The sequence below is a fragment of the Vicugna pacos genome, chromosome 2, assembly GCF_048564905.1.
Source record: "Vicugna pacos chromosome 2, VicPac4, whole genome shotgun sequence".
NCBI classification, from domain to species: domain Eukaryota; kingdom Metazoa; phylum Chordata; class Mammalia; order Artiodactyla; family Camelidae; genus Vicugna; species Vicugna pacos.
Window position 1 is genome coordinate 83049386 of NC_132988.1, and position 12960 is coordinate 83062345.

The 12960-nt window shown below is 42.3% G+C and overlaps 1 protein-coding gene across 4 annotated transcripts in view; it reads right to left on the reverse strand.

Annotated features, from left to right (window-relative positions):
• CRACD (capping protein inhibiting regulator of actin dynamics) overlaps positions 1-12960 on the reverse strand; it is a 117665-nt gene that overhangs the window by 36590 nt on the left and 68115 nt on the right. For 3 of the 4 annotated variants that reach the window (XM_072943517.1, XM_072943515.1, XM_072943516.1), the window contains exon 2: positions 9069-9240. Coding sequence is in view for 1 of the 4 variants with exons in the window: in XM_072943515.1 (XP_072799616.1) it covers positions 9069-9240 (172 nt within the window). In the remaining 3 variants the exon portion in view is untranslated. Of the gene's footprint in view, positions 1-9068; positions 9241-12960 lie in introns of those variants that run through there. The other variant, XM_072943518.1, reaches the window with a different exon arrangement.

Genomic DNA, 12960 nt, shown 5'->3' on the forward strand with positions numbered 1-12960 from the left:
TGGTGCTCTAGGCATCAGGAACCACAGCAGCTGTCACGCTGTGGGAAAAGGCCAGTTACAGGCTGCTCCTGTCATGTGTCCTTACTTCCTGGATCCACCTGCCAAGTCAAAGCCCTAGGAGACAAAGACTGATGGGCCCGGCTGGGCCACATGCTCATGCCAGGCTGCAGTGGGAGGGCAAGTAGAAGATCTGGCCCTTTAGCATAGTACACAAACTTATGGTTACCAGGGGAAAGGGAGTGGGACGGGATAAACCAGGAGTTGGAGATTCACAAATATTAACTACTGTATATAAAATAGATAGGAAACCAAATTTCTTCTGTATAGCACAGGGAACTATATTCAGTATTCTGTAATAACCTATAATGAAAAAGAATACGAAAATGAGTATCTGTATGTATATGCATGACTGAAACATTATGCTGTAAACCAGAAATCGACACATTGTAACTGACTATACTTCAATTAAAAGAACAAGACCTGGTCCTTTTGGCTTCTGTGATAGGAAGCAGACACTAGGTCTTGTCAGAAGTGCACAGAGGGAGGTAAAGTTGATTCCCTGGAAGGAAATGTGGGTGCTGCTGAGAAGAGGAACTAGATGCTAGCCCCTAAATTACCAAAACAGCCACTGCACTATGCTTTTGGATTTCCTTTTAATTCTCCTCTCCCACTGAGCCCATCTGGATGGACAGCTCATTTGAAGACTCTCTGGTGTTGATTCTACTTCTCCTCCAAGAGGCTGCCTTTCTTTCTTAGTGGCACGTGCTGCTGCCTGAGAGCAAAGGGTGCCATGCCCCATGCTACTAGGATGCCCAAGCCCAAGTCCAGTGCCCTGTGCCCATGGTTTTCTGCAGAAGATTGGATAGAGGGTGCACGATGGGCCTGCGGCCTGGTGCTTAGGCACTAGGAGGTGACAGCAGAGAGAGAAGGTGAGCAGGAAAGCAAAGCAAACTAAGTTAGCCCTGTAGTCTTGCTATTCCACCCCTCTCCCACTGTGCACTCAGTGCTCAGGAGAGCGGGGAAGAGTCAAATAGAGCCATCTCCATTTTCAGTTCTGTTGTCTGGAACTACTGTTTGCAGTGGGGTCTTGTGTGAAAGGAACAATGAAAAGGGAGGAAGAGTTTGCTGGGGGAAGTGTTTCTGGGAATGGGAATTCTCCCCATTCATAAAACATGACACAAGACAAGGATCATCCCCCTTCTGTCCCTGGCCTTTGTCATCTGCATGCGACATCTGGAACTGTGGCAGCCATCTTGGGGCTATGAGAAAAGAAGCCTGAGGACAAGAGCTTACTCCCTGAAAATGCCAGAGAAAAAAAGGAATCAGACTGGATCTTGATGCTGCTGCTGGGTTGCTTCATTAATGGACTTTGGAACTTGGAAAGTCTTCCAGACTATCAGGAATCAGATAATATATTTCATTACTGTTGAAGATTAGATTAGTTGGTTTTCTGTTACAGCCGAAATCATCCTACCTGATACAGCCTTCTAGCCACTACTCTAAACTCTGGGCACATCTAAGACCCACTGACATCATCTAACCTTGGAGTAGAAGCCTACAAAGAGGAAGTTTCCCCTCACCCAACAAAAAGGAGAAGGTTCTCTGCAGCTGCACAGTTAACACAAGTCTCAGGCCAGCCCTCCTACTCCTTCTCCTTTGTCTTTTCTGGACAAGCATCATGTAATTTGGGACCATAGATATTGGGTAATTACCATGGCAATGATTAGGGATTCACTTCACGAATAAGGAAATATAATTATAGTCCAATTGCAGCTTGTTTCCATGACAACAGGGGCACTTGTAATTGATCAGCAGTTTTCCTCCTAAACAGATCTGTGAGTCTCATTCAAATGAAATGCTAAAGAGCAATTAACTATCCTCATCAAACAAACTAGAGTTGCTGGAAGAGACTGAAGTCAGACTATATTTTGTGTGGCATCTTGGAGGTTCATCCCACACTCTGGTTGTCTATGAAAATATATGGTCCTCAATGGGCTACAGAGTACCAAATTACCTAATAATTACGACAGAAACAGGATACGTCATAAAAAATTCAAGGGGAATTTGGAATCAATTTAGTTTTGGTCTATGCTCTGGAAATAGAAAACTAGGTATCTCAGTCATCTCTCTCCTCTTCGTCTCAGTAATAATATTACCCTGGGTTTGTAAAGTGCTTTTTTGTAGCAGATAGCGTAATGTAATGCGCATTTTTTTTGTCCTCGTAATAATCCTGGAAGATACCATATCCATGGACATATAAAGAGGCTGGCTTGGTTAAGGTCACACAGCTCTTGAGTGAAAGCACCTAGATTCACAAGAGGACTCCTGGCCTCTGATCTGTTCCTCTCCCACATCTTCTGTCTCCAATAATGACCGTAACTGATTCATCAGCCTTCTTCCCCCAGACTTACTCAGCCCAGCTCCATTAATTCTCTTGCTTAGTTTCTTTTTTTTTTTTTGAAGTATAGCCAATTTACAATGTTGTGTTAATTTCCGCTGTACAGCAGAGTGATTCCTTTTCCTTATACACTCCTTTTCATAGTCTTTTTCATTATAAGCTATTACAAAGTATGGAGTATAGTTTCCTGTGCTGTAAAGTAGGATCTTGTTGTTTATCTCCTGCTTAGTTCTAATTTTCATGCATTTAATGCTTTTAGAACCTCTTCTCTACTCCCTTTTCAATTTCAGCACATCCTAGGTTTCTATGGCTGCAGTATAAATGATCAAGTAATAGAAGTCTTTTCTGATTTCATCCTCTGAAAAGCAGCAAGGCCAGGGGACCTAAGGCACACTCGGTAATCAGGGAGCCGAGCTTCACTGTCGTTTCATTGGTGACATGCTGTCTCACTACACCAACCATGTGATTTTCCTTTTCCAGCAGGTCAGAGGGAGAGATACTCTTTACCACGGGGGGAAACTGAAGGATGAATTAGACAAACGTTGACTGGTACAGTAGGAAGAGTCAGTATGATAAGAAGGGCAGAATTCATGTAGTCATTCATTGAATCAATCATTATAATGCCTGCTATGCGCCAGACACGGTGCTAGAGGCTGGAAATACAATGAAAGACAAGCCATGCAGGCGTACTCATATGGAAAAGTAAAGGAAGTTGTGAGAACAATGGCAGAGAGTCCTGACCTAGGCTTAGGGGACAAAGTTTGTTCCCCTGAGGAAGGTGAGTTTGTGCAGAAAACTGAAGGATGTAGAGGAATGAGCAAGGTGAAGGAGGTGGAGGTAGGGGGTGGGGCTGTTCCAGACAAAAGGATGATCATGTGCAAAATCAGCTGGCTTGAATTCTGGTCTTCTCTCTAACACTAGTAGCACTTGTAAAGTGAAGGTACTGGATCAGGACTAAAAATTACCTTAAATCTTTAATGTGTTCGTGGGAGAGGGGTCAAGGAGAGAGATTACTGAGTAAGGGTATCATATAAGAGGAGCAGAATTTCCATTAGTTTTTGGACAAGGGAGGCAGGGGTCATGGGGTCAACGAGAGGCAAACATTTTAGGTAGGTAGTCCCAAACATGCCCTGAATCTGTCCCCACATCTGTCCTCTCTCCTGTCAAGATGACCATGTACCCCAATGCAGGGTACAAAACCCTTCAGCAAACGGGAGCTTACCTGTCCAAGCTAGCCTGCTATACTCTGCAATTATGCCCTACTTCAAAATTATCCCTTTCTGTTCTGTCCCAAATTTCTACCACCTGTTTTAGGGTTTCAGAGGAGGCAAATAAGCCCCTTCTCTCCCCTGCCAACATGAACTTACCACCTCAGCTAGGTATGACCTCATCAGTGCTACATTCATCCTTTTTTTTAAAACATCTTTATTGAGATGTAATTCAGATACCATAAAATTCTTCCTTTTAAAGAGTATATTTCAATGATTTTTTTTGTATATTCACAAAACTGGGCAACAATCTCTACCACCTAAGTTTAGAAGATTTTTATAATTCCCCAAAGAAATCCTATATCCATTAGCCATCACCCCCTACCCTTCTGTGCACCTGGCAATCACTAATCCTTCCATCTCTGTGGATTTGCCTATTTGGAACATTGTATATAAATGGAATCATATAATGGTGGTACGTTTTAACTGGCTTCCTTCACTTAACATAATGTTTTTAGATAAGTACGTTTATACTGTATAGCACAGGGAACTATATTCAATATCCTGTAGTAACCTATAGTGAAAGAGAATATGATAACAAATATACGAATGTTCCTATGACTGAACTATGGTGCTATACATCAGACATTGACACAACAGTGTAAACTGACTATACTTCAAGAAAAATATATTTAAAAAAACGTAATGTTTTTAAAGTTTATCCATGTCATACCATGCATATCAGTACTACATTTTTTAAATTCCCCCCAAATATTCCATTGTATGGATATACATCACACTGTATTTATCTATTCATCTTTTGATAGACACTTGGATGGTTCCAACTTTCTGGATATTATGAATAACGTTGCTGTGAGCATTTGTGCACAAATTTTTGTGTGAATGTATGTTTTCATTTCTCTTGGGTATATACTTAGGAGTGGAGTTGCTGGGTCATATGGTAACTCTATATTTAACATTTTGAGGAACAGGCAAACTGTTTTCAAAGGTGGCTGCACCATTTCACATTATCAGCAACATATGAGGGCTCCAAATTCTCCACATCCTCACCAACACTTAGTATTGTCTGTTTTTTTCTATTATAGCCTTCCTAATGGGTGTGAAGACCTGTGCCACAGGGAGGGTACTCAGAAGAAAATGGAGATTACAAGGGAAGAGAGCCTCCCTGGGGAGTGAGGGGTTCAAGCTCAATATTGGGCACCCCAGTCCTAGGGTCCATCCAACACAGGGAAGACGAGCCCCCCGGCTGGCTGGAGGACAGGTGGGACTAAAAGGAGGGCTGTGGGAAGCCTGGACTCTTCTCAGGAGCAGCAAACACACTGAAATACAAAAGCCCCAATCTTGAATTCTGCAGTCTTACCCAATCTTATTTATTAGCCAAATAGTTAATTTTGTGGATTCCTTGGGATTTTCTCTATGTAAGATCATGGCATCTGCAAATAGATAGCTCTATTTCCTCCTTTCCAAAATTGGTGCCTTTTCTTTCTTTTCCTTGCCTAACTGTCCTAACTATACCTTACAGTACAGTACTGTGTTCAACAGACATTCTTGTCTTTTTCCTGATCCCAAGGGCACTGGGATCATTCTTTCACCATTAAGTACAATGTAAACTGCAGATTTTCATAGATGGCCTTTTATCAAGTTGGAGAAAATCCTTTCTATCTCTAGCCTTTAGTGTTTTTACTACTAAAGGTGTTTGATTTCTTCAAATACTTTTTCTGCTTGTATTAGGATGATCATGTGGTTTTTGTCCTTTCTTTTATTAACAGGGTATGTTATACTGATTAATTTTTCCATGTTAAACTAACCCTGTACTCCTGAGATAAATCCCATTTGGCCATGGTCCTTTTTCTATGTTGCTAGATTTAGTTTGCTAGTCTTTTGTTTGGGATTTTTATGTCTTTATTCATGAAAGATATTGGTCCGTAGTTTTCTGTTTTGTGTGATGTCACTGCCTGGTTGTGGTATTAGGATAACACTGGCCTCACAAAGTGAGTTGGAAAGCTTCCTTCTCTTCTACTATTTGCCATAGTCATTCTTGTGTGGAAGTCTCTACTCATGCTATCCTGACCTGGAACATCCGTGCCTCTCAGCCAGTCCAAGTCCTGACCATTGCTGGGAGACAGCTGCAGGCCTCCTCATTCCGGAGCCCCTTCCTGTCTGCTCCAGTCCCAGAGTGAGCCCCTGCTCCATGGAGCCCCTTCAGTTCTCACCATGCTTACAGCTGGCACTTACTATAGCGTGCTGTAGCTGAGCATGATGCAGTAAATGCCAGGTGTCAGGCAGAAACTGGAAGTAGGGCAAGTGGTGTCCCAGCAGTGCCTCTGTCAGGCAGCTGAAGGCAGGAAGAGACCTGAGGACCAGCAGGACAGCTCAGGACCATGTGACCAGCTCCCTAGTAAGGCCACAGCAGAATAGAGAGGCAGAATAGTGGATGCTTATGAATGCACTCATCACTGCTTGGCAGCTCAGCAACTCACCAGCAAGTCATTCTCTAGCCCTGGTTTTCTCATCTTTGAAATGGGAGTAATAATGTCAATCTCAGAGAGTCATGGTAAATATTAACAAGAGTTCACCTATTCAAAACACATTGTGTTAAGTTTAATAAGTGGTAGCTTTAATGTGCACCAATGGGTATTCTCTGTGGAAAAAAAAGAAAGATTTGTGGTTAAAGGAATCTTGGAAAAGCTTCCAAGTACATCTCTCTTCTTGGAGATTCCCAGAGCACACTGGCATAGTAAAAGCTCTGAAAAGTCCTATGTAAAGGATCCTATTTAATTCGTTTTGGTCCAGAATTTCCCAAACCTATTTGTCAAAATGACCCTCTCCCCCTTTTTAAATTTAACACTTTGGGAAACATAATATTAGCTGTATTTAGTTAATAAAGGAAGTCATATTAAGTTGTTAAAATTGATCATGTTTTACTATTTTGCTTTTCCCACAGGCATGTATAATTTAAAAGCAGCAGCCTAGGAGAAATAAAGGCTTCTAACCTAGAGAAAGAACAGAATGCTTGAAAACCCAAAGGAAATGAGAGAAATTTCAGGCAGAAGGAGCAGATCGATAATGAGCTACTTTTGACCACGGAGACATTTCTAGAATTACAGATTCTTAGAGTCTGACAGCCTGTTAAAGTTCAGCTTCTTTAAATGCCCACCCAGTGCAGAAATGCCCCTTCATCAGTCCCAATCCCTCTGGCACACACCCAGCCTCCCCATGTCTAGGCAGCTCTGGTAATGAGGAAATTCTCTCTCACAATGGGCTGAAATCTGCCTCCTGGGAACCTCCATCCAAAATCATGTCCATGAAATCACGAGTTTGGTGTTTAAGTGAGAGCTGCCCATTTTGGAGATAGCAAATAAATCAGACATTTTTTGGATCCTTACACAACGTAACGTAATGTCACATGTCTGTTAACTGAGCAGTGAGCTGACAGTAAGAATTGTTGGAAACAACATTTTTCATTTTCTCCATCTGTAAATAGGGTGAATAATCAGAAGTTCAGCTACACCGTAAGCAATGCATGTAATACTTACTTCATGGGTGGAACTATTTTGCAATTGAAAACTTCTGAGAAGAAAAAGGGAATATATATTTTAAGTGACTTCTATTTGCCTATCTTTTTTCATTTTAAAAACACATAAAGAGCCATTTTAAAACTCATCGTCCAAAGTTTACCCTTCCAGCCTATTTATACAAATAAATGTTGAATAATTAAAATATAGCATGTCTCATAAATATAGGTTTATCAGTAAGTCAATATAGCATTATCTATATTTAATAGAAATGCAGCTGTTGGATCCAATGCAGATTTCCCCAAGACTTTATAAAATTTAAAACCTTAAGGAAAACCCCAAGAGGTAAATGGAATATAACTTCAATGGGAAGAGAACCAGGGTCCAGGCTCCTCTAAGAGTCCAATCAGAGACTTGACAAAACCATAACCTGCTATAAAAAGGATGGGTTGTGTCTTTAAAGGACAGTCCTTCCAAAGGAGAACTATCCAGGCTTGATCTCATTTTGCATTAAATTGCTACTTGGTCACATTTGTATACCTTATTCTGATGCTGTGAGGCAAAAAAAGGTTCACATCCTTATTTTGCAAGGGAAGAAACTGAAGTAAAATCAAACCCGATTCATGCTGGACAATCCTCAACTCTGCATCCATACTGACATTCCAACAATTGCGTTAGTTTGGTGCTAGCTGTGTTCTCCTTTCAGTGAAATAGTTTCCGTCGGTTAAATTCAATAGTTTTCTTACTAAAGACAATGCTAAACAAACACAGGCCTTTGGAGGAAAGCAATCAGCATTACTTAGGACTAACAAATGCTGTTGTGGCTATTGTAAAGCTTAATGTGCACAGCTTGCCTGAGGATTCTGTAATCTGAGCTCAACTGTAGTTGACACAGACAGCCCACCAAGGGTGCTTTTATCTTTGTCCTTGAAACACAGTAGGGTCACAAATTACATCATCTATGGCTTCAACATGTACTAGGGCAATTTAATGCCGTGCCAGGCAGTCATAGGAAACACTTTCTGAGCACCTACAATGAGGCTGAATAAAACCTGGTCCCTGACTTTGTGGGCCTGGCAGCTGAGTGAGAGAGACAGACAAGCCAATCAATCATTTCCACAGAAAGCGCTAAGTTCTTTGCAGGAACCAGGCTCGCAATGCTGGGGAAAAGCAATCAAGGGCCAGCAAATCAGACCGGGTGGTGGAAAAGGGCTTCTCAGAGGAGCCCACTTCTGAGCTGTCAGTAGCAGCGCTTAACAGTCTCTGACTCTGACTTCAATTCCCAGCACTCAGGTGAGAAAGTACCTCCTGACCCTGCTTGTCTGAGTTCTCGACACTGTCACAGCCAGACTTCGTGCCTGTGCTCTAAGAGGGAGAGAGAGAGAAAAAGGAGGGAGAGGAGAGGGGGAGAGAGAGAGGGAGAGGAGGAGGAGGGAGGAGAGGGGAGGGGAGGAGAGGGAAGTTGGGGAACAAGGAGCAGAAATTGAAAGCTCCATGGCAGGCAGGTTCCAGAAGCTGCTAGAGATGGCCAGGGGTATGAAGGGTGACACCTGGTGCCTGAACAGTCTGCAGGAGTAAAACCTAGTGTATGAAGCACCCTTTCTCCCTGCCAGGCAACCGGAGAAAGGACATGATCTCCTTCAGTCCAAGGAAGCTTGCTGAGCCGGGGCAGTGAGGCGCTGCCTTCCTCCACCAGTGAGGGCAGCAAAATGAAGGCGCAGGTCCCTGTGCTCTCCCAGCAAGTGAGGCCAGCCTCGTGTGCCAACTCCCCGAGGTGGTGTCTCCGCACAGGACGCACCACGTCCCCCAGTCCACCCTCCCGGAGGTGGAACCCTTCCGGGCTGCTGCCCCCTGCCTCCTTCGGGACCCCGCTCCCACCCCGGAACTCCGCCAAAGATCTGAAAACAAAGTGCAAAGAGTTCTTACCTCAGACTGTCCTCCAGGATCTCCTCGTCGGAAGAGAAGGTCCCATCGCTGACACTCGGGGGAGAGCGACTCTTCTGTCCCGCAGACCCCTCCCGGCACACCGACGTGCCTTTCTTTTTCCTTCTGCCAAGCAACTTCTTAAAAGGCTGGAATTTGCCTCCCTTCTTCTTGTCTGTGGATCACAAGATAAACACACGCCGCAGTTGGACAGGGCTGCACCTGTGAGCCGAAGAGCGAATTACAGCCGAGCTGCGCTGCAAGCTGGGGGCAAAGGGCGGCCGTGGGAGCGAGGAGCCACCAGGGCCCGCGCCAGCGCCCACGGGCAGCGGGTCCGCGCGGCAGCATCGGGCGAGGCCGGCCCAGGACACCCGGCCTCCGCCCTCCCGCTCTCAACCAGCCTCGTGGTGGCCGGCTCTGCACCCCCTGCACAAAGGTGGTGCCTGCTTGCCTTGACAAAGCAGATGGCCAGGGCCCCTCTCCACGGAAAAGGATGAGAAAAACAGCGACGTCAGACAGGCGTTTAAAAGATTTATATTCTATATAATATAAATCTCCCCTGAGAATCACTCTCTTTCACACTTTGTTAGATTAAAGAAGATAACTGCCAACTCTTGGCGTAAGTTTTGCCCGCAATTCCCTCCATCCCCATATATTTCTAGTTAATTCCTCCCTGTACCCTTTTAAGATCTTCCACGAAAAGCCCCAAAAGACTTGCTATGAACATCTTTCCACGTATTACTTGATCCAGTCGGGACCCAGGCTCACTGCCAGCACTTCCTACAGATATTTTAGGTAATACTTTTCAGTTCTGCTCCTTAAGATACAAATTCTTCCAAATGACTCCATGTCTCCCCGAGAAAAGAAAGTACAAATCACCCTCTATTAGAAGGAGCATCTTCTCAGATCTTTCCTTTTCTTTAAGAAGCTTAGAGTCATTTATCCAGTGGTCAATCTTTTTTTTTTTTTTTTGGTGGAGGGGAGGTAATTAAGTTTATGTATTTATTTATTTTTTAAAGGAGATACTGGGGATTGAACCCAGGACCTCATGCATGCCAAGCATGTGCTTTACCACTTGAGCTATACCCTCCCTCCTCTTTTTTTTTAAACCCTTACTATGCATGACTGCTCAAAAAACTCTACAGATATTAACTCAGTTATCCTCAAAACAACCCTGGGAGATAGATACTACTAACATCCCTATTTCACAGATGAGGAACCTGATGCCCAGAGAGATGAAATTACTTGTCTGTCATGGGAAACATATCTTTGAAGCGGGAGCCAGGAGCTCTGAGGGAAAAGGAAAGGTGGAAACACACTGGTGTATGGAAAAGTACCTGCAAAAAACACACAGGTACGAGCCCCCAACTGGGTATCAGAGTCCCCAGATCTCTGCTGGCCAAAGTCTATGGAGAGATCTGGGTATAAAAATCCAGGTTAATGATGCTCAAGGTAGTCATCTCTGGTGACCTGCAGTTCTGGCCTCACTAAAAGTTCACAGAAAATGTGATGTGAGGAAGGGACAACACAGAAAGAATAATCACTAATTACAAAAAGACAACAGTCTGGGATCTTTAGCACAGGTGCAACCACACTTTCAAACTTCAGCAATCCCCAAAACAATGTTTTATCTCACCCTTAAAAGTAAAAGAGATTTAAGACTCACAAACATAGAAAACAAACTATGGTTACCAAAAGGGAAAGGGGTAGGGGGCAGGGATAAATTAGGAGTTTGGGATTAACATATACACACTACTATATATAAAACAGACAAACAACAAAGACCTACTGTATAGCACAGGGAACTAACTATATTTAATATCCTGTAATAACCTATAATGGAAAAAATCTGAAAAAAATATATATATATGTACATGTATAACTGAATCACTTTGCTATACACCTGAAACTAACACAACATTGTAAATCAATTATACTTCAATAAAAAACAAAATAAAATAAAAAAGTAATAAAAGGAAAGGAGATTTATAACACAGCAGATGCCCCACATACATAAGGCATTGTGCTAGGCATGCAGTCCTCAAAGAGTTAAATTATTTTCACTGTGCATTATTGACAAGGCAAGAGAATGTGCAATATAACTGAGATCATATCATTTAAAAATGGTAAAAAGTAAAAAAACTGGAGGATTTGATTTCAGAATGTTTATATATTTTCAGTGGTTATTTATTCAGGAGTATAGACCAGAGATTTTTATGAAACCTACTTTTGGTTCCCATCAGTAAAATTTCCAACAGAGAATTTAAAAAATTATAGTCAGTGGTTGTGGAAGACCATCAAAGCACTTTAGGCAAGTGTTAGAAGAACTGACTCTATATAAAATGAGTCAACTGAAAAAATTTTAATAAAACAATTCTATAAGGCACCACAGGTATCATTACATTATTATATAATTGGTCTTGGGCACTGACTGGTGAAACAAGTGAATGCTTTCACTACGACTGTCCAAGGTTCAAAATATGTAAGTGACATCTGATTTCTAGGTTTGATAGCATCACAGTAAATGGTCAAACATGTACTTTATGTTACACTTCATTTATTTCTGAAGTAAATTCTTTTTTTCTTTTATGTCAATTGTTTTTTCCCCACTGTAGAAATACCTAACCCCAAATTCTCTAAACAGAAATATTCTAAAAGAGCACAGCAAAATTCTAAAAGTATCAGTTATGACGTCATTACCCCGAGCCTGGATCCATACACCTAGCTTTCAAACTAAGTAGAGAATTTTAGATTGTTCGAATTTAGTGTCAGGAAAAAGGAGTCATCACTTGCTCTGAAGTCAGGGTAGATTTGGTGGGGTTCAGCTGAGCTGGAACCAAGGGAAGTAACTATAACTAAAGACAAAGTACAGATTCTTTAATGAGTTATTTGTGTATTTAACTGATGGGCAACTTGGTCTACATGGTCAGCCAAGAAGGCTGATGAGGGCCTTTGTACTGCCTCACTGTCTTAAATGGTGGCAGCCACCATATACAATATTTGCAGCATTGGTCATATTGTTGGGCAGTAGGGGTGGAGACAGAAAGTGAACAGACAGTCTTGGAGAGGACACCAGGATATGGAAGTCTCAGCCTGGAGAACTTGGTGGCTTCATGCAAGCAGAGAATGGTCTCTGTCAGGCGATCTGCAGAGCTGGCCACTTGCGAATTGCTTGTGAACCAGGCAGTCTAGCACATTATGCTGCAGGTTATGTAGGCAATCACTTGGCGTGAGTCCACAGACTTCATCCTGGAAGACGTGCCAAAGTCCAGATGTCAGACAGCACCCTTCTCATAAACTACTCGGGAAAGGCTGTTTCATCAATGCCTTACTTATTACCGGGAAGGTAAAGAAACAGTAAAACCTACTTGAACTCTCCATCCAACAACCAATCCTTACCATGAGAAAACAAAAAATTCTAACCCCTAACACCAATCTTTCCTCGAAGGAGGAGTCAGAACACAGACACTGTCATTAGAAGTCTGCCTCAAAGTCTTTGTCTTTGGTGACATCTCAGTTATGAAAAAAAAAATCCCCATGCTCACTTCCAAAATGAATTACACATTCCTTTCAGAAGTATCTTTAAATTTCAAATAAAATCGAAAAGTTTATTTTTACGATTATTTTATTATTGACTGTAGCAATTAATTAATTTTCCAGGATTAACTTTGGAAAAAACTCAGTAATTGCAACTAGGCCCATCCAACATTCAGACAGCAAACGGTGATTAAGCAACTTAATAGGGAATGAAATTTTATATATCAGGAAAGAAGTTACACACTTATTTACTTGACTCCCCAGTTTGATTCTCAATGTATAGGTCTAAGATCTTTCATATCAAAAAACCAGGTACCTAAATTTTATGAAGCTTTTGCAATTCTATGCCACAACCACC